Genomic DNA, 20,992 nt, shown 5'->3' with positions numbered 1-20,992 from the left:
TGGACGGGTACCCCTTGAAAACAGCTCGCCATCCAGATCCTATCCTAGACGAGTATCCATTGAAAACAGTCTGCCATCCAGATCCTATCCTAGACGAGTATCCATTGAAAACAGTCTGCCATCCAGATCCTATCCTAGACGAGTACCCATTGAAAAGTCTGCCATCTGGATCCTATCCTGGACGAGTACCCATTGAAAACAGCTCGCCGTCCGGATCCTATCGTAGACGAGTATCCATTGAAAACAGTTGGCCGTCCAGATCCTATATCCTGGACGAGTACCCATTGAAAACAGCTTGCCGTCCGAACTCTATTCCGGATGAGTACCCATTGAAAATCAGACCCAAGGCTTTTAACCCAAAATATATTTATTGCTGCTTCTCTCGGTACAAATAATAAAAAAAAAATTACAAAACGAAAACAAGACGAGGAAAGAGGAGCAGCGGGTTCGGGTTCTGGGTCTCAGTGCCGTGGACGAGGCCGCCTTCCTCGGTTTCCCCCCCGGAAAAGGGAAGACTCGGCCGCGAGGAAGGGCCGCGACCCACACCTCACGCATCTCGCACCACATTCTCTCTCTCGCTCGCACTCACGCCGGGACTAAGCGATTATATTACCGTGGTCGTTACTCATAATATTAATATCAATAATAATAATAATAATAATAATAATATAAAAAAGAGGGGGGGGGAGCACCGTACAAGGACGAGGCGGACGTTTCGTATAGATTTTCAAGTCTTATTTAACGGACGGGAAGACGGACACGCCTCCAAAAAACAGCCCCAAAGAATTTCTTGTTACATTGGGAATATTTCCTATTACATTGGGATGGTACCATTTCTGGGCTCTGTCTGGACTCGCCGATATAATGGATTTCCTTTGACGGTCGCGAGAAACATCAACAACGTCGACGCAGACAGGTATACTCTACTATTTGTTGTCGAAGGCTTTCGCAACCGGAATCGCTGGGTCGCTGTGAGTTTTTTGGTAGCATTCTTTCCTGACATTTCCCCTGCAACTGTGGCCAATCCTGTGGTCATACCACAAGTATATATATGTATATATATATATGGTCATCATTCAACAGGTCATCACATTAGGAAATACTCCATGATTTTTTTTTTCCGGGCTGTCTCGCCGTGTCCCGGTAGCATTCTCTCCTGATGTTCCTCCTGCATCTGTGGCTGATGGTCTGTTGGAAATGAGGCAAGTGGAGTGTATATATATATATATATATATATATATGGAATGATGTCCACAGGGTTGGCAAGACGCCGTTGGCCACACGTGCAGGTGAAATGTCAGGAGAGAATGCTACCGGGACATGGCGAGACAGCCCGGAAAAAAAAAATCATGAAGTATTTCCTAATGTGATGAGTGTATATATATATATGCATATATATATCTGTGGAATGATGACCATAGGGTTGGCCACAGACGCAGGCGAAACGTCAGGAGAGAATGCTACTGGAAAAAAAATCATTGAATATTTCTTAATGTGATGAGGAGTGTATATGTATCTGTGGAATGATGTCCAAAGGTTGGGAAGATGCCATTGGCCACACGTGCAGGCGAAACGTCAGGAGAGAATGCTACCGGGACATGGTGAGTCAGCCCCCCAAAAAAAATTAAAAAAAATCATGGAGTATTTCCTAATGTGATGAGTGTGGAATGATGACCATAGGGTTGGCCACAGACGCAGGCGAAACGTCAGGAGAGAATGCTACCGGGACGCGGCGAGTCAGCCCGGAAAACCCGTGGAGTATTTCCTAATGCAGTTATGGACGGGAGCAGTCCGGAGGTGACTAGACGAGCTGGACGCGCAGGCGCAGCCGCAGGGCTCCCGGGGCTTGATCCCGTAGTCCGGTCCGGTGTCGGCGGAAGAGGGTCCGGCTGGAGACCTCCAGGCGGTAGGTGCCGGGAGGCGGGAGGGGGTCCAGGAGCAGGAGGCTGCGGCCGTCGCCCCCCTCCCGGATGCGGAAGAGCCCCTCCCCCCCCTCGGCCCCCGAGACCACGTAGCGCAGGTGGCCCTCCGGCGGGGACAGCGCCGGCAGCAGCGCCAACAAGGGCTCCCCGGGTGACAGGGCCGACCGGTTCAGACGCAGACCCAGCAGGGAGCCCACGTCCAGGCTGGACAGGCTCAGGCCGTCCGTCTCCACCACGTCCCCGTCACGGTCCTGTCCGTCAAGAGAAGAGTATATTGTTAACCCCTGGAACTCCCTGCCACAGGATCCCACTGTTACGGCCTCTCCTTCTTATAGTATTTACAGTGTTAACCCCTGGAACTCCCTGCCACAGGATCCCACTGTTACGGCCTCTCCTTCTTATAGTATTTACAGTGTTAACCCCTGGAACTCCCTGCCACAGGATCCCACTGTTACGGCCTCTCCTTCTTATAGTATTTACAGTGTTAACCCCTGGAACTCCCTGCCACAGGATCCCACTTTTATGGTCTCTCCCTCTTATTGTATTTACAGTGTTCACCCCTGGACTCCTTGTGATGATGTCTCCCCCTAACTGTTAACCTCTGGAACTCCCTGCCACAGGATCCCACTGTTATGGCCTCTCCCTCTTATAGTATTTACACTGTTCACCCCTGGGACTCCCTGCCACGCGATTATAATACAATCCAGTCCTGCTGGCTTGTTTTCACCTCTGTTTCCTGGGTCTATGGACGGCGCAAGGGTATGTCATCCATGTACAGAAGGCTCCTTTCTCAAATCAACACCCTACTGTACATGGACGACATACTCTTCTCCACTGGGGCTCCTCCGTAATGAAAGGAGTCCCCACACTTGTAGTAAATGAAGTCCCTTCCACATGTATGATGCTATGTCGATCTCATGTATGTGCACACCTTACACAAAGAGTCCGTCCCGGAGTTACAGGGAGGTGAATTTAACTAATTTGCGACACCGTTAAAAAAAACCCGTCCGGAATGAGGAAGTACTCCCACCAAGGGCTCGGGGGTCACAGTACCTGTTGGGCGAGGGTGGCGTTGGGGCTGCGGCGGTGGCGCCCCCTCTTGGGGAACCCGTTGAGCTTGCACTCGTAGCAGGCCTCCGGGGACAAGAGGTTCTCGTCCTCCTCCTCCTCCGCGACCTCACCCTCGGACACGGGCGGCGGGGAAAAGCCCTCGTTGCCGAAGCCCAGGCCCGAGATGCAGTGCCTGCGGGAACACATACATGTCGTCATCCCGTGTCCACGCGAATCTCGTGTTCACCTGCGTGTGTACCCATATAATCTCTCCTCTCACCCCTGTCCGGCGCGGAGGAACCCCGTGGGGCACCCGCAGAGGAAGCCTCCCTGAGTGTTGGCGCATCCGTAGCTGCAGGCGCTCCCGGCCCCCGCGGCGCACTCGTTGACGTCCTGGCAGCCCCCCGAGGACCGGTCAAAGTCAAAGCCCGAGGGGCACACGCAGCGGAAGCTGCCCAGCGTGTTGAAGCACGAGGCCGAGCCGCACGACGACACCGAGGAGGACGACGAGGAGCCGGAGCACTCGTTCTCATCTGCAGAACAAAGAGAGGCCCATCGAGGGCCCGTTGAGCTCCTCTTGGAAGGACAACATCTCCCGGCTATGACATGCTGGGCACTGGAGTTTGATGGAACATCTCCTGGTGGGACGATGATGGTGTCCCACCAAAACCAGCATCTTCTGGGACACCAGCATCCTTTCGTTGGGACACCAACATCTCCTGGTGGGCCGATAATGGTGTCCCACCAAAACCAGCATCTTCTGGGACACCAGCATCCTTTCGTTGGGACACCAACATCTCCTGGTGGGCCGATAATGGTGTCCCACCAAAACCAGCATCTTCTGGGACACCAGCATCCTTTCGTTGGGACACCAACATCTCCTGGTGGGCCGATAATGGTGTCCCACCAAAACCAGCATCTTCTGGGACACCAGCATCCTTTCGTTGGGACACCAACATCTCCTGGTGGGACGATGATGGTGTCCCACCAAAACCAGCATCTTCTGGGACACCAGCATCCTTTCGTTGGGACACCAACATCTCCTGGTGGGCCGATAATGGTGTCCCACCAAAACCAGCATCTCCTGGGACACCAGCATCCTTTCGTTGGGACACCAACATCTCCTGGTGGGCCGATAATGGTGTCCCACCAAAACCAGCATCTTCTGGGACACCAGCATCCTTTCGTTGGGACACCAACATCTCCTGGTGGGCCGATAATGGTGTCCCACCAAAACCAGCATCTTCTGGGACACCAGCATCCTTTCGTTGGGACACCAACATCTCCTGGTGGGACGATGATGGTGTCCCACCAAAACCAGCATCTTCTGGGACACCAGCATCCTTTCGTTGGAACACCAACATCTCCTGGTGGGCCGATAATGGTGTCCCACCAAAACCAGCATCTCCTGGGACACCAGCATCCTTTCGTTGGGACACCAACATCTCCTGGTGGGCCGATAATGGTGTCCCACCAAAACCAGCATCTCCTGGGACACCAGCATCCTTTCGTTGGAACACCAACATCTCCTGGTGGGACGATGATGGTGTCCCACCAAAACCAGCATCTCCTGGGACACCAGCATCCTTTCGTTGGGACACCAACATCTCCTGGTGGGCCGATAATGGTGTCCCACCAAAACCAGCATCTCCTGGGACACCAGCATCCTTTCGTTGGGACACCAACATCTCCTGGTGGGCCGATAATGGTGTCCCACCAAAACCAGCATCTCCTGGGACACCAGCATCCTTTCGTTGGGACACCAACATCTCCTGGTGGGCCGATAATGGTGTCCCACCAAAACCAGCATCTCCTGGGACACCAGCATCCTTTCGTTGGAACACCAACATCTCCTGGTGGGACGATAATGGTGTCCCACCAAAACCAGCATCTCCTGGGACACCAGCATCCTTTCGTTGGGACACCAACATCTCCTGGTGGGACGATGATGGTGTCCCACCAAAACCAGCATCTTCTGGGACACCAGCATCCTTTCGTTGGGACACCAACATCTCCTGGTGGGCCGATAATGGTGTCCCACCAAAACCAGCATCTCCTGGGACACCAGCATCCTTTCGTTGGGACACCAACATCTCCTGGTGGGCCGATAATGGTGTCCCACCAAAACCAGCATCTCCTGGGACACCAGCATCCTTTCGTTGGGACACCAACATCTCCTGGTGGGCCGATAATGGTGTCCCACCAAAACCAGCATCTTCTGGGACACCAGCATCCTTTCGTTGGGACACCAACATCTCCTGGTGGGCCGATAATGGTGTCCCACCAAAACCAGCATCTCCTGGGACACCAGCATCCTTTCGTTGGAACACCAACATCTCCTGGTGGGACGATAATGGTGTCCCACCAAAACCAGCATCTCCTGGGACACCAGCATCCTTTCGTTGGGACACCAACATCTCCTGGTGGGACGATGATGGTGTCCCACCAAAACCAGCATCTTCTGGGACACCAGCATCCTTTCGTTGGGACACCAACATCTCCTGGTGGGCCGATAATGGTGTCCCACCAAAACCAGCATCTCCTGGGACACCAGCATCCTTTCGTTGGGACACCAACATCTCCTGGTGGGCCGATAATGGTGTCCCACCAAAACCAGCATCTCCTGGGACACCAGCATCCTTTCGTTGGAACACCAACATCTCCTGGTGGGCCGATAATGGTGTCCCACCAAAACCAGCATCTCCTGGGACACCAGCATCCTTTCGTTGGGACACCAACATCTCCTGGTGGGACGATGATGGTGTCCCACCAAAACCAGCATCTTCTGGGACACCAGCATCCTTTCGTTGGGACACCAACATCTCCTGGTGGGCCGATAATGGTGTCCCACCAAAACCAGCATCTCCTGGGACACCAGCATCCTTTCGTTGGGACACCAACATCTCCTGGTGGGCCGATAATGGTGTCCCACCAAAACCAGCATCTCCTGGGACACCAGCATCCTTTCGTTGGAACACCAACATCTCCTGGTGGGACGATGATGGTGTCCCACCAAAACCAGCATCTCCTGGGACACCAGCATCCTTTCGTTGGGACACCAACATCTCCTGGTGGGACGATGATGGTGTCCCACCAAAACCAGCATCTCCTGGGACACCAGCATCCTTTCGTTGGGACACCAACATCTCCTGGTGGGACGATAATGGTGTCCCACCAAAACCAGCATCTTCTGGGACACCAGCATCCTTTCGTTGGGACACCAACATCTCCTGGTGGGACGATGATGGTGTCCCACCAAAACCAGCATCTTCTGGGACACCAGCATCCTTTCGTTGCGACACCAACATCTCCTGGTGGGCCGATAATGGTGTCCCACCAAAACCAACATCTCCTGGTGGGACGCCACCATCCTTTTGATGGGACATCCATGTGGGACACCAGCATCCTTTGGTGGGATACTGCTGCTGTCCCACCAAAACCAGCATCCTCTGGTGGGACACCAAACATCCTATTGGTGGGACACCATCATTCTCTTGGTGAGACACCAGCATCCTTTGTTGGGACACCAGTATCCTCTTGGTGGGACACCATACTTTTGGTGGGACACCAGCATCCTCTGGTGGGACGATGATGGTGTCCCACGAAAACCAGCATCCTCTGGTGGGACACCAAACATCCTTTTGGTGGGATGATGCTGGTGTCCCACCAAGACCAGCCTCCTATTAGTGGGATACCAGCATTCTATTGATGGGACACCAGCATGCTCTTGGTGGGACAGTGCTGGTTTCCCACCAAAACCAGCATCCTCTGGTGGGACGCCAACATCTTCTTGATGGGACACCAGCATCCTTTGGTGGGATGGTGCTGGGGTCCCACCAAGACCAGCCTCCTATTGATGGGACACCAGTAACCTTTGGTGGGACAATGCTGGTGTCCCACCAAAACCAGCATCCTCTTGGTGGGATGCCAACATCTCCTGGTGGGATGATGATGGTGTCCTACTGAAACCAACATCTTCTGGTGGGACACCAGCCTCCTATTGATGGGACACCAGTAACCTTTGGTGGGACAATGCTGGTTTCCCACCAAAACCAGCATCCTCTGGTGAGACATCAAACATCCTCTTGGTGGGACACCATCATTCGCTTGGTGGGACGATGCTGGTGTCCCACCAAAACCAGCATCTTTTTGGTGGGACTCCAGCATTCTATTGATGAGACACCAGTAACCTTTGGTGGGACAATGCTGGTATCCTCTTGGTGGGATGCCAACATCTCCTGGTGGGATGATGATGGTGTCCTACTGAAACCAACATCTTCTGGTGGGACACCAGCATCCTCTTGGTGGGACACCAGTATTCTCTGTTAGGACACCAGTAACCTGTGGTGGGACGATGCTGGTGTCCCATTAAAACCAGCATCCTTTGGTGGGACACAACTATCCTAGGACACCAGCATCCTCTTGGTGGGACACCAGTATTCTCTGTTAGGACACCAGTAACCTTTGGTGGGACGATGCTGGTGTCCCATTAAAACCAGCATCCTCTGGTGGGACGCCACCATCCTCTTGGTGGGACACCAGTAGCTTCTGGTGGGACACCATTATTCTCTTGATGGGACACCAAACATCCTTGTGGTGGGATACCACCATCCTCTTGGTGGGACACCAGTATTCTCTGTTAGGACACCAGTAACCTTTGGTGGGATGATGATGGTGTCCTACTGAAACCAACATCTTCTGGTGGGACACCAGCATCCTTTGGTGGGACACCAGTATTCTCTGTTAGGACACCAGTAACCTGTGGTGGGACGATGCTGGTGTCCCATTAAAACCAGCATCCTCTGGTGGGACGCCACCATCCTCTTGGTGGGACACCAGTAGCTTCTGGTGGGACACCATCATACTCTTGATGGGACACCCAACATCCTTGTGGTGGGATACCACCATCCTCTTGGTGGGACACCAGTATTCTCTGTTAGGACACCAGTAACCTGTGGTGGGACGATGCTGGTGTCCCATTAAAACCAGCATCCTCTGGTGGGATGCCACCATCCTCTTGGTGGGACACCAGTAGCTTCTGGTGGGACACCATCATTCTCTTGATGGGACACCCAACATCCTTGTGGTGGGATACCCCCATCCTCTTGGTCGGATGCCAGCATGCTTTGACGGGAGACCAGTATCCTTTGGTGGGAAACCAGCATCTTCTGATGGGACACCACCACGAGCATTCTCCGGTGGGGACAATTCCGTCACTTGACTTTGTGATGACAATTCAAGGTCGTGGCCGTAGGTCTTCCAAGGAGTCCTTCAGCCACTAGACCCACTCGATGGTTGTCCCCGAGCCCTTCTTCCCAGCGGGCCACTCACCCACGCACTGGTTCCACTGGTAGTGCTGGACGTAGCCCTGGGGGCAGCCGCAGCGGTAGCCCCCCAACACGTTCTGGCAGCCGTGCTGGCAGCGGTGGTTGCCCTCGCACTCGTCCACGTCTGCGGGAGAAAGCGCCGGGAGCGTTAACCCACAGTACTCCCTGCCGCAGGATCCTACTCTCAGTCTCTCCCTCTTATTGTATATACAGTATTAACCCCTGGAACTCCCTGCCGCAGGATCCTACTATTATGACCTCTCCCCCTTATTGTATTTATACTGTTAACCTCTGGAACTCCCTGCCACAGGACCCACTGTTGTGGCCTCTCCTTCTTATTGTATTTACATTATTAACCCTTGGAACTCCCTGCCATAGGACACACGGTTATTGTATTTACACAGTTAACCCCTGGAACTCCCTGCTGCAGGACACATGGTTATTGTATTTACACAGTTAACCCATGGAACTCCTTGATGCAGGACACACGGTTATTGTATTTACACAGTTAACCCCTGGAACTCCCTGCTGCAGGACACATGGTTATTGTATTTACACAGTTAACCCATGGAACTCCTTGACGCAGGACACACGGTCATTGTATTTACTCTGTTAACACTTGGAACTCCCTGCCACAGGACACTCGGTTATTGTATTTACATTGTTAACCCCTGGAACTCCCTGCTACAGGACCCACTGATATGACCTCTCCCTCTTATTGTATTTACCGTGTTAACCCCTGGAACTCCCTGCTACAGGACACACGGTTATTGTATTTACCCTGTTAAACCCCTGAACTCCTCGCCAAAAGAGACACGGTTATTGTATTTACCCTGTTAATCCCTAGAACTCCCCGCCAAAGGACACACCATTATTGTATTTATACTGTTAACCCCTGGAACTCCCTGCTACAGGATCCCACTGCTATGACCTCTTCCCCTTATCGTATTTACCGTGTTAACCCCTGGAACTCCCTACCGCAGGACACACGGTTATTGTATTTCCCTGTTAACCCCTAGAACTCCCCGCCAAAGGACACACCATTATTGTTTTTACACAATTAACTCCTGGAACTCCCTGCCAAAGGACACACAGTTATTATATTTACCCTGTTAACCCCTGGAACTCCCTGCCACAGGACACTCGGTTATTGTATTTACCCTGTTAACCCCTGGAACTCCTCACCGCAGGACACATGGTTATTGTATTTAACCTGTTAACCCCTGGAACTCCCTGCTGCAGGACACACGATTGTTGTATTTATTTAACCAGTTAACCCCTGGAACTCCCTGCTGCAGGACACACGATTGTTGTATTTATTTAACCAGTTAACCCCTGGAACTCCCTGCTGCAGGACACATGATTGTTGTATTTATTTAACCAGTTAACCCCTGGAACTCCCTGCTGCAGGACACACGATTGTTGTATTTATTTAACCAGTTAACCCCTGGAACTCCCTGCTGCAGGACACACGATTGTTGTATTTATTTAACCAGTTAACCCCTGGAACTCCCTACTGCAGGACACACGATTGTTGTATTTATTTAACCAGTTAACCTCTGGAACTCCCTGCTGCAGGACACATGATTGTTGTATTTATTTAACCAGTTAACCCCTGGAACTCCCTACTGCAGGACACACGATTGTTGTATTTATTTAACCAGTTAACCCCTGGAACTCCCTGCCGCAGGACGCCCAGTGATTGTATTTGCCCTGTTAACCCCTGGAACTCCCTGCCGCAGGACCCACCTTCGCAGCTGCTCCCGGCGCCGTCGAGCGCGAACCCCTTCTGGCACTCGCAGCTGTAGCTCCCGGGGCTGTTGAGGCAGTGACCTTTGGCCCCGCAGAGGGTGGGCTGGGCCGTGCACTCGTTGTTGTCTGCGCAAAAGGCGAGCGGGGGCGCGTCAGGGCGTGCAAAAAATTTTTGGAGGCACCCCAACACCCTCCCCCCCCCAAAAAAAAACCACCCTAAGGACTCACCGATGCAGGAGTGGTGGTGCTGGGTGAAGCCCGGCGGGCACTTGCAGTTGAAGCCGCCCACCACGTTCACGCACAGGAACTGGCAGTTGTGCTGCTTGGTGGCGCACTCGTCCAGGTCTGGGGGCAGGCACATTGCATAATGACTCTCTTAATCCTTTCCTGAACCAGTGACTCACAAACATTATTTTTTCCTAGGAAAACCCCTTGTTTTTTCCCTTGGATTCTGGACTTTCCTATGAAACTTCATGAACTCATTCTGGACCTTTGGGTGGGTGGGAGTGGGCAATATGGTTTCTGGTTCTATGAATGTATTCTATATATTTATATATATCTCCCTTCCTAAAATCTATATATATAAAAGAGTGATGGCATCACGGCGACCCACAAAACAACAAAACTACAGGCCCCCCAACCTCGAAATTTGACAACACAACCCATCATCCACGCCTCTAGGTTGATACAACAAAAAGAAAAGAAAAATAAAGTCCTAATTAGAGGGAGAGGAATAATTGCTTTTATCCAATTGCTGCCAGTTAGAAGGCTAAGCTCCTCCAACTTGGTCTCCTAGCAACCCAATAAAAAATAATAAAAAACACTAAAAATTAATACAATAAAATACTATAATAACAGAAAAATAACTAAAAGTAATACAAGAAAACAATAAAATATAATATATAAAAATATAACTTACAATAAAATTAATAAAAAATTTGCAAATAACGTCAAATAAAAATTACACAACAATTTTTAACCAATACCACCACCACTTTGCCACAGCAACGCGTGGCCGGGCACAGCTAGTATTTCATATATTTATAGCAGAAGGTAACTGAGATATTTACTGTCCACTGTGATTTTACTAAAATCCCTGCACAAAAGGTGTTAGACCGTTTGGCCTGAGGCAAGAGACAACAACTCTCTTAATCCTTTCCTGAACCAGTGAGTCATAAACATTATTTCCTTGTGCAACGTCTTTTCCTAGGAAAACCCCTTGTCTTTTCCCTTGGATTCTGGACTTTCCTTTTTTTTTTCCCGGTAAATTTTTATTATAAATAAATTTAAAGATAAAAATAAAAATAAAAATACATGGAAAGTGGGAGAACAATATGGGTGGAGAGAAAAAAAGATAGCAAAATGAAGAAAAAAATGAAAATAAGAACAAGGAGAAAAAAAGGTATGTGGGTGGGGTTGACTTCCATCTATTCCTGTGACTTTCTGTATTTTAGTATTTTATAGTCCAAACCGCCTTCTTCCCTTTTGTCTCTAATATTTTCTTGTTGTTCTTATCATTTCAAATTATAAGCTCCATTTTGAGTTGATTAAAATATTCTTTTACCATGTCCCAGTTCGTTTGTTTTTTCGTTAATCCTTGGTTCGGAGAGAGCCAGTAAGTTAATTTATCCATATTCATTATTTCTAGGACTTTGTTTTGCCATTCTTCTCTTTTCGGTATTTCTTTTGATCTCCACTTCTTCTTCTGGACTTTCCTATGAAACTTCATGAACTCATTCTGGACCTTTGGGTGGCTGGGAGTGGGCAATATGATTTCTGGTTCTATGAATGTATTCTATATATTTATATATATCTCCCTTCCTAAAATGCCTTATATATGAGCTTTTAAAATAGGAAATGTCACCTTGGCCTGACCCCAGCGTTTCGGCACATAATCACACACACTTTTTTGTGTGTATTTTTTCCCCCTCGAAACTGCAAGTAAATTCAAGGAGGGGAGTGAGCGAATAAAAAAAAAAAGAGGGCGGGGTCGCGACCTACCTTTGCAGGTCTTCCCGTCCTCCTGCAGGGAGTACCCCCGGGGGCAGGAGCAGAGGAAGCTTCCCTCCGTGTTCTTGCAGAGGAAGTTGCACGGCTTCGGGGACTGGCTGCACTCGTCCAGGTCTGCGGAGAAAGGAGGAGAAAGAAGGCGGAGAGAGAGAGAGCTCTAACTTGCAAACGACTCGCAGTTAAGAACGGGGCTGGACTGGGTCCCGTCCAAATCTATCATATTATATCTTTATATATAGAGAGATAAGCTTATTATTATTATTATTATTATTATTATTATTATTATTATTATTATTATTGGACTGACCCTGGCAGTGGGTGCCGGTGAGGTCGGGCCCGTACCCGGCGTGGCAGTGGCAGCGGAAGGATCCCAGGCTGTTGATGCACTGGCCGTGGAGGCAGAGGCTCGGCAGCACCCGGCACTCGTCGATGTCTTCACGTCAAAGAAAGAAATGAAAGGAAGAGAGTTACATCCTCTATCCGGAACAGGATATATTCGGACCGGCTTGTACTCGAGTACATACGGTAGTATAATAACGGAAGGACAGGCCTGGTGGTGGCTCACCTCTTCCGTCGGTGGCGGAGCCGGTCCCGTGGGGGCACATCTTGCGGTGGGGGGCGGTGCCGGGGAAGGGGCAGAGCTCGCACTGGGGTCCCCATCCCCGCCCGCCCGCGCAGCAGCACTCGGACTTGGTGGCCGGCTGCCGGTTGGTGGACGACATCTGGCACAGCGCCTGCAGCACCTCCGTGAAGCACAGGCCACGACGCACGTCTGCACAGACAGATCAATATGAGTAGTATAGGGAGCCATTGTGGCCGAGGGGGTTGCGATGACACGAAGGGGCCTAAAGAGGGCCTTCTGACTGGCAGCGGGGGGAGAACGGCTCTTCCTCGTTCTCTGCAATTTGGACCTTATTTTTCTAGTTTTTTTAATTGAAAAACATAGATTGAGTGACAATGTCTTTTGGGGCCAAATTTGGTGTGATTGGGTCCAGTGGTTTTGCTGTTTACTCGGTCCTACAAACGTACATTACATTTATATCTATATATCTATATATATATATAAAAAGGTAATGGCGTTTCGGCCTCGGAGAAAACAACAAAACTACACATCCCAGAAACACTAAACCTGGCAGCACAACCCCTCATCCATGCCTCTACGTTCATACAAGAAAATGCTCCAGCTACTCCAGAAAACGGCCAGGCTTTTAGACTGCAAGGCTATTCACTGCTATTCCACCTGGCCAACAAAGGATTCTCATAAGCCACAGCAACGCCTGGCCGGGCAAAGCTAGTATATATTATTATTATTATTATTATTATTATTATTATTATTATTATATATTATGATCCCGCGAGACGGCTTACCGAGGCACTCGGTGCCGGAGGGGCTGCTCTGGAATCCCTCGTTGCAGTCGCAGTGGTAGCTGCCCACGGCGTTCACGCACCGGCCGTTGGGGCAGATCCCGGGCTTCGTGCGGCACTCGTTTTCATCTGAGGAGAGAGGAAACAAGGAGAGGAAAGGGGTGCCCAGGTGTGATTTTTTTAGTTTACAGGTGTCATGTTTAATTGCGTTTTGAAAGGGTCAATATTTCAATTCCTCTGCACTCATGAGTTGGTGGAGCCAATTGCCGTTTGGGTGGAGAAGTGCAGGTTTGAAAAAGAAGCAGTGAGTCTGTGCCCTGAGGAGGTACAGGGAAGACTGACCCTCAGTTGAAGGCATCAGGGAGACTCAAATGCTTGTTTTTGAGTCAATTTAAAATAAGTTTGGTGACTTATTTTAAAGTAGTCTGTCTCCTGTTAAGGAACAGATAATCTGTGATTGTAATTCACAGCGTGACTGCAGTTTAGAGCAGTAAAGAAAGAAGTGACTTATTTTAAGAAGTTTGAAACACCTCATCCTAGCTTTGCAACTGTTAACCAAAGTGCCTCTAAAGGGAAAGTTACAGTAACCATTAAGCTTTGTGCCAGAACAAACGTGTTATTGTTCTTTTAAACATCTCAGATTCTGTCATATATATATTCATCAAAAACAAACAAGAAGAATTAATTAAAATATAATATTATTATTAATAATAATTTATTATTATTATTATTATTATTATTATTATTATTATTATTATTATTATATAATATAATAATCTATTATTATTCCTACCTGTGCATCCTTCTCCGTCGGGGCGTCGCTGCATCCCGGGTGGGCAGACGCAGGCGAAGGTCCCGATGAGGTTCTTGCACATCATGCCCTGGGCCTCGCAGTCGTCCAGGCCTTCCGCGCACTCGTCCAGGTCTGTGGACAGAGAGGTTCAATGCAATGCGGAGACTTGATGAGGTCTTGAGGGCTGATCCGGACTCCGAATCCCAGGATCCCGTGCAACGAGAGAGTCCTTGCTCACCTTTGCACATCCGGCGGTCGTGGCGCAAGGTGTACCCGGCGGGGCAGGTGCAGTCGTAGGAGCCCAGGGTGTTGAGGCAGCGGAAGGCGCACAGCAGCGGGTTCAAGGCACACTCGTTGATGTCTGCGGGAGGCAGAAAAGGGCCGCCGGCGGGTTTGTGTTGTTGTCAGGGACGGCTAAAGCTATAAGCCGAGTACTCAACTGCAGGTGGCGCAAAATACATTAGGGTGCCGTATCCCGGATCAGTGCCGAGATATGTTGTGGTGCCGTATCCCGGTTCAGTGCTGAGGTCTGGCGGTGGGCGGGGCCACCGATAAAATACAGTTTGCTTACGCTTGAAAATTACCTAGGGCCAGCCCTGGGTGTCATAAATTAAATTAGCCTCCACACATAAAGCAGTACCTAGAACGACCAAAGTATCCTAGAGTTGGAAAGGGAACCCCAAAGGCCATCTAGTCCACCCAATTGAAGGGAAAGGACCATCTAGACGCCCCCCGACAGATGGCCATCCAATCTGTTTAATAAATAATAATAATAATAATAATAATAATAATAATAATAACAATACAACTGTAGTATCCGAGCTTAAGAGTGGTTATTGATAGTAATGTGATTGTTTGGGTCCCGACCTTCGCAGGTCATCATGGGTCCCGGCTCGAAGCCCTCGTCGCAGGCGCACTCGAAGCCGCCGACAGCATTGGTGCAGGTCCCGTTCCCGCAGGGGTTCCCGATGGAGCACTCGTCTGTGTCTGCGTGGGGAGGGAGGGATGCATTTGCATAAAAGGGAGCGTATCCCGGAGAAGTATCAGGAAATAGGATTTGCATAAAAGGGGGCGTGTCACCTCCCGGCCCCTCCCCCTCCTCACCCACGCACTGGACCCCGGTGTAGTCCAGGTTGTATCCGAAGGGGCACTCGCAGCGGAAAGACCCGTCGGTGTTGATGCAGGCCCCGTTGATGCAGATCCCGGGGTTCTCGGAGCATTCGTTGACGTCTGGGGCAGAAGCGGGACGGCGGAGGGAAGACACGAGGGTCAGCCCAGTCCCAGCCCAGTCCGACCAGCGGCCACACCGCTCCCCTTCCCTCGGCGTCCCCCTCACCTTCTCTGGTGTCTCCCGGTCCAGGGATGGCCCCGTGGCCGTACGGACACAACTCCTGGAAGGCGACTGGAGGGAAAAGGGAAGGGAGTCCGTCACCCAAACAACACGTCCCACCACCCCCTTACTGGTATCTATCTGTCTCTGTCCCTGGGAGGGGTGTCCGGGTGCCGTGGTCCTACCGTTCCCCTCCTGGGGGCAGAGCTCGCAGGGGTCTCCCCATCCCTCCCCGGGCATCTTGCTGCAGCAGCACCGGGCTTTGGTGGTGTTGAAGGCCTTGGGCACCGAGCACTTCCCGTGGTCGAAGCGGGTGAAGCAGAAGCTCTGGCGAGTGTCTGCGAGAAAGCCGGGACGGCGGGTGAGGAAACCGGCGCTGTTACTCTCTTGTTACTTAAATACTAGTATTGTCTGTCTATCTATCTATCTATCTATCTATCTATCTATCTATCTATCTATGTAATTAGGACCAAGTTAACAACAAAACCACTGGACCAAATACCCCTGAATTTGGCCACGATGCACCCACACATCCAAGGTACGTCCTTCACTAAAAAAAAAAAAAAAAGTTTACCAGGCAGTACAACTATTTCACCTCACATTGGCCACTTTTAATTACAGTCCAGGAAGCAGGCAGTTAGTCATTGCAGGCCTTAATATTTTTGAATGGTGTCTTCCATTCAACTCATTCATACCCACACGTAATATATTTCATGACATTATACATTTCATGGCATACAACATATATTAAATACCACTACTTCCTCGCTATTTTTTTTTTTCAAAACCAGCAGACTACGCCACAGCAACACGTGGCCGGGCACAGCTAGTAATATATAATAAAACAATTATTCCTCTCCCTCTAATTAGGACTTTATTTTTCTTTTCTTTTTGTTGTATGAACGTAGAGGCATGGATGAGGGGTTGTGCTGCCAAGTTTAGTGTTTCTGGGATGTGTAGTTTTGTTGTTTTGTCCTAGGCCGAAACGCCATTACCCTTTTATATATATAGATACGCCGAAACGCCATTACCCTTTTTTATATATAGATTATTATTACAATATAATGATATAATAAATTATCATAATACTAATATTCTATTAGTAATAAATTATCATAGTACGAGTATTACATATATAATAAATTATCATCAGACTATTATACATGTAATAAATTATAACACGATTACATATGTAATAAATTATAGTAACACTAAAGTTATTTATGTAATAAATTCTAATACAATTATATATGTAACAAATTGTCCTAATACTAATATTATCTATGTAACTAGCTGTGCCCAGCCACGCGTTGCTGTGGCAAAGTGGTGGTGGTATTGGTTAAAAATTGTTGTGTAATTTTTATTTGACGTTATTTGTATTTTGTTTAATTAATTTTATTGCAACTTATCCTTTTTATTTATTATATTTTATTATTTTGTTGTATTACTTTTAGTCATTTTGTTATAGTATTTTATTGTATTAATTTTTTTAGTGTTTTTAATTATTTTTATTGTATTATTTGTATTTATTTTATTTTTTATTCTTTTATTAACACTGGGCCGAGTGGGTTGCTAGGAGACCAAGTGGGCGGAGCTTAGCCTTCTAAGTGGCAGCAATGGGATAAAAACAATTATTCCTCTCCCTCTAATTAGGACTTTATTTTTCTTTTCTTTTTGTTGTATCAACCTAGAGGCATGGATGATGGGTTGTGTTGTCAAATTTCGAGGTTGGGGGGGCCTGTAGTTTTGTTGTTTTGTGGGTCGCCGTGATGCCATCACTCTTTTATATATATAGATTAATAGAATAATATTATAAAATATTAGAATATAATGACATAATAAATTATTATAATAAATTTATAATACTAATATGACAAATTTCTATAAGAAATTATATCAAAAGGACCAGACAAAATATTACAGTACCAAAGAGAAGAATTAAACAGGGAAATAGCAGAACAGGAGATCCAAAGGGCAATAAAAGACTTAAAATTAGAGAAAGCACCGGGACCGGATGGACTCTTGTATTATAAGACCCTACAACAGGAACTCACACCCCATTTGAATAAAAGTTATGAACGAAATTAGAGAAAGAAGCAAATATATGTATAATACACAAAGAAAAGACAGACCAGAGGCCGGACTCACCGAAGCACCGCCGCCCGTTGTCGGAGAGGACGAAGCCCGGCGGGCAGATGCACTGGAAGCTTCCGGGGGCGTTGGTGCAAGTGCCGAAGAGGCAGATGTTGGGCTCCTCCTCACACTCGTTGATGTCTGCAACCCACAGGACAAGGCCTGAGGCACGTGGAGTGAGTGGCCCCTTCCGTCCCAACACGAGGAGGACGTGGAACAACAGGGTGCGGGGTACTAGGTTCTAGTGGAGTAGCAAAGGAAGTGGGGTGATGGCCCTGGGGTTCCTCACCGATGCAGTTGTCGTTCTGGACCTCGTAGCCCGGGGGGCAGATGCAGCGGAAGGAGCCCTCCAGGTTCTGGCAGGTCCCCGGAGAACACGTCCCCGGGAGGCTGACGCACTCGTTGACGTCTGCAGAAGAGGGGGGACAGGCGGGGTGAACAGGAGGAAGGGGTCAGCAGGAAACAGATCCCCCCCAAAAGCAAGAGTCCGTCTATGCTGGGTACAGGAGTCCATCTATCCTGAGCACGGGAACTCTGTCTATTCTGGACATGGGAGTCCGTCTATCCTGGGAACGGGAGTCCGTCTATCCCAGGTATGGTGGTCCTGTCTATCCTGGGCACAGGAAGTTAGTCTATCCTGGACACGGGAGTCTGTCTATCCTGAGCACAGGAGTCCGTCGATTCGGGCACGGGAAGTCTGTTTATCCCAGGCATGGGAACTTTGTCTATTCTGCGCATGGAAGTCCGTCTATCCTGGACACGGGAGTTCGTCTATCCTGAGTACAGGAGTCCATCTAATCCGGGCACTGGAAGTCTGTCAATTCGGGCACGGGAAGTCTGTTTTCCCAGGCATGGGAACTCTGTCTATTCTGCGCATGGGAGTCCGTCTATTCCGGGCATGAGAGTCCATCTATCCTGGGCACGGGAGTCCGTCTATCCAAGGCATGGGAACTCCGTCTATTCTGGGCATGGGAGTCTGTCTATCCCGGGAACGGGAAACCATCTATCCTGGGCACAGGAGTCCGTCTATCCAAGGCACGGGAAGTCTGTCTATTCAAGGCATGGGAACTCCAACTAAACCGGGAACGGTCTATTCTGGGCATGGGAGTCTTGTCTATCCCAGGTATGGTAGTCCTGTCTATCCTGGGCAAGGAAGTCCATCATCCCAGGCACGGGAGTCCGTCTATCCTGAGCACGGGAACTCTGTCTATCCTGGGCACAGGAGTCCGTCTATCCTGACCATGGGAGTCCGTCTATCTCAGGCACGGGAGTCCGTCTATCCTGGACACGGGAGTCCGTCTAACCCAGGCACAGGAAGTCTGTCTATCCAAGGCACAGAAACTCTGCCTATTCTGGGCATGGGAGTCCGTCTATCCTGAGCACAGGAGTTCATCTAATACAGGCATGGGAAGTCTGTCTATTTAAGGCAAGGGAGTCCATCTATCTCAGGCATTGGAGTCCGTCTAATCCGGGCACAGGATGCCTGTCTATCCAAGGCATGGGAACTCCATCTATTCTGGGCATCAGAGTTTGTCTAACCCGGGCACGGGAACTCAGTCTATCCTGGGCAAAGGAATCCGTCTATCCAAGGCACAGGAGTCCGTCTATTCTGGGCATGAGAGTCCATCTAACCCGGGCACGGGAACTCAGTCTATCCTGGGCATGGAAGTCCGTCTATCCCAGGCACGGGAGTCCATTGATTCGGGCATGGGAGTCCATCTATCCCTAGCACGGGAAATCCATCTATCCCGGGCATGAGAGTCCATCTATCCTGAGCACAGGAGTCCGTTTATCCAGGGCATGGAAGTCCATGTGTTTCGGGCACGGAAGTCCATGTGTCTCAGTCATGGAAGTCCGTCTATCCTAGGCACGGGAGTCCCATCTACCCTGGGCATGGGTGTCCGTCTCTCCTATCTCTTGACACTTCTCAGGGAGACCCCACCTTTAATGTAAGGCCACTCACCCATGCAGTTCTTCCCGTCCGGCGTGTGCTCGTATCCCTCCTGGCAGAGGCAGCGGAAGGAGCCCACGCTGTTGAGGCACCGCCCGTTGCGGCAGACCTGCCCGGCCAGCGAGGAGCACTCGTCCACATCTGTGGGGAGGGGAGTGGCAAGTGAGTGGATGTCCCCTGACCCCTGTGACATCCCGAGGCCCCGAGGCCCCGCCTCCCCGTCTTCCTCACCCATGCAGTCGTTGTTGTGGGTCAGCTCAAAGCCCGGGAAGCAGAGGCAGTTGTAGGAGCCCACCGTGTTCTTGCAGGTGCCGTTGCCACACGGCTGCCGGTCACACTCGTCGATATCTGTGGATCGAGTAGTGATATTATTATTATTATTATTATTATTATTATTATTATTATTATTATTTCATAACAGCCCTGTGCGGTCGGCCAATATTATTATTATTATTATTATTATTATTATTATTATTTCACAACAGCACTGTGCGGTCAGTTAATATTATTATTATTATTTCATAACAGCCCTGTGTGATTGGCCTTTATCATTATTATTGTTATTGTTGTTGTTGTTGCTGTTGTGATGGCTCCTTCCTACCCACCCATGCACATGGTGAGGTCCCCGGTGGCTTTGAACCCGTTGAAGCAGATGCAGATGAAGCTTCCCTCGGTATCCACGCAGTCTCCGTGGCTGCAGACGTTGGGGATCTCCTGGCACTCGTTGCGGCCTGGGTTCGGAAAGAGAGGGAGTGGAGCTCGCGTGGCGGAAGGCTCTCCCGCGGCCAGGACTGGGACCCCCGTGGCCCCCGGCCTTACCCACGCAGGCCCCGCTGGGCGAGAGCTTGTACCCGGTGGCGCACTCGCAGCGGTAGCTCCCGGGGATGTTGAGGCAGTCGGCGTTGCGCTGGCAGAGGCTCTCCCCGCTGCTGCACTCGTCGATGTCTGCGCAAACAAGGGAGACGCCGTGAGCCGGTCGGTATCTTGCCTCTCTCCAGGCTCACAGGGAGAGGAGGAGAGGGATTTGCATAAAGAATAGTCCGGATGGAGGTGATTTGCATAAAAGGGGGCGTGCCCCTGAGAATAGTCCGGAGTGAGGTGATTTGCATAAAAGGGGGCGTGCCCCTGAGAATAGTCCCTAGTGAGGTGATTTGCATAAACGGGGGCGTGCCCCTGAGAAGTGTCAGAAAATAGGAGATAGTGATTTGCATAAAAGGGGGCGTGTCCTGAGAAGTGTCAGAAAATAGGAGAGATTTGCATAAAAGGGGGCGTGCCCCTGATAATAGTCCATAGTGAGGTGATTTGCATAAAAGGGGGCGTGCCCCTGAGAATAGTCCCTAGTGAGGTGATTTGCATAAA

The 20,992-nt window shown here is 49.8% G+C and overlaps 1 protein-coding gene across 2 annotated transcripts in view; it reads right to left on the bottom strand.

Moving 5' to 3' along the window:
* Positions 1 to 347: 347 nt before the first annotated feature.
* LOC100554007 (fibrillin-2) overlaps positions 348 to 20,992 on the bottom strand; it is a 61,015-nt gene continuing 40,370 nt past the window's right edge. The window contains exons 44-65 of one of the 2 annotated variants that reach the window (XM_062960614.1): positions 20,453 to 20,578; positions 20,239 to 20,364; positions 19,865 to 19,981; positions 19,646 to 19,774; positions 17,972 to 18,091; positions 17,698 to 17,823; positions 15,735 to 15,887; positions 15,556 to 15,621; positions 15,324 to 15,449; positions 15,087 to 15,206; positions 14,458 to 14,580; positions 14,220 to 14,351; positions 13,430 to 13,555; positions 12,627 to 12,833; positions 12,369 to 12,494; positions 12,053 to 12,175; positions 10,280 to 10,396; positions 10,049 to 10,177; positions 8,304 to 8,423; positions 3,253 to 3,505; positions 2,976 to 3,165; positions 348 to 2,173 (exon numbers count right to left, since the gene is read on the bottom strand). In XM_062960614.1, the coding sequence (XP_062816684.1) occupies positions 1,802 to 2,173; positions 2,976 to 3,165; positions 3,253 to 3,505; positions 8,304 to 8,423; positions 10,049 to 10,177; positions 10,280 to 10,396; positions 12,053 to 12,175; positions 12,369 to 12,494; positions 12,627 to 12,833; positions 13,430 to 13,555; positions 14,220 to 14,351; positions 14,458 to 14,580; positions 15,087 to 15,206; positions 15,324 to 15,449; positions 15,556 to 15,621; positions 15,735 to 15,887; positions 17,698 to 17,823; positions 17,972 to 18,091; positions 19,646 to 19,774; positions 19,865 to 19,981; positions 20,239 to 20,364; positions 20,453 to 20,578 (3,227 nt within the window). In that variant the 3' untranslated portion in view covers positions 348 to 1,801. The remainder of the gene's footprint in view (positions 2,174 to 2,975; positions 3,166 to 3,252; positions 3,506 to 8,303; positions 8,424 to 10,048; positions 10,178 to 10,279; positions 10,397 to 12,052; positions 12,176 to 12,368; positions 12,495 to 12,626; positions 12,834 to 13,429; positions 13,556 to 14,219; positions 14,352 to 14,457; positions 14,581 to 15,086; positions 15,207 to 15,323; positions 15,450 to 15,555; positions 15,622 to 15,734; positions 15,888 to 17,697; positions 17,824 to 17,971; positions 18,092 to 19,645; positions 19,775 to 19,864; positions 19,982 to 20,238; positions 20,365 to 20,452; positions 20,579 to 20,992) is intronic. The other variant, XM_062960615.1, reaches the window with a different exon arrangement.

This window comes from Anolis carolinensis, unplaced genomic scaffold, assembly GCF_035594765.1.
Source record: "Anolis carolinensis isolate JA03-04 unplaced genomic scaffold, rAnoCar3.1.pri scaffold_7, whole genome shotgun sequence".
Classification (NCBI taxonomy): domain Eukaryota; kingdom Metazoa; phylum Chordata; class Lepidosauria; order Squamata; family Dactyloidae; genus Anolis; species Anolis carolinensis.
The sequence above is the reverse complement of the archived record's forward strand: the minus strand, read 5'-3'. Positions and strand labels throughout refer to the sequence as shown.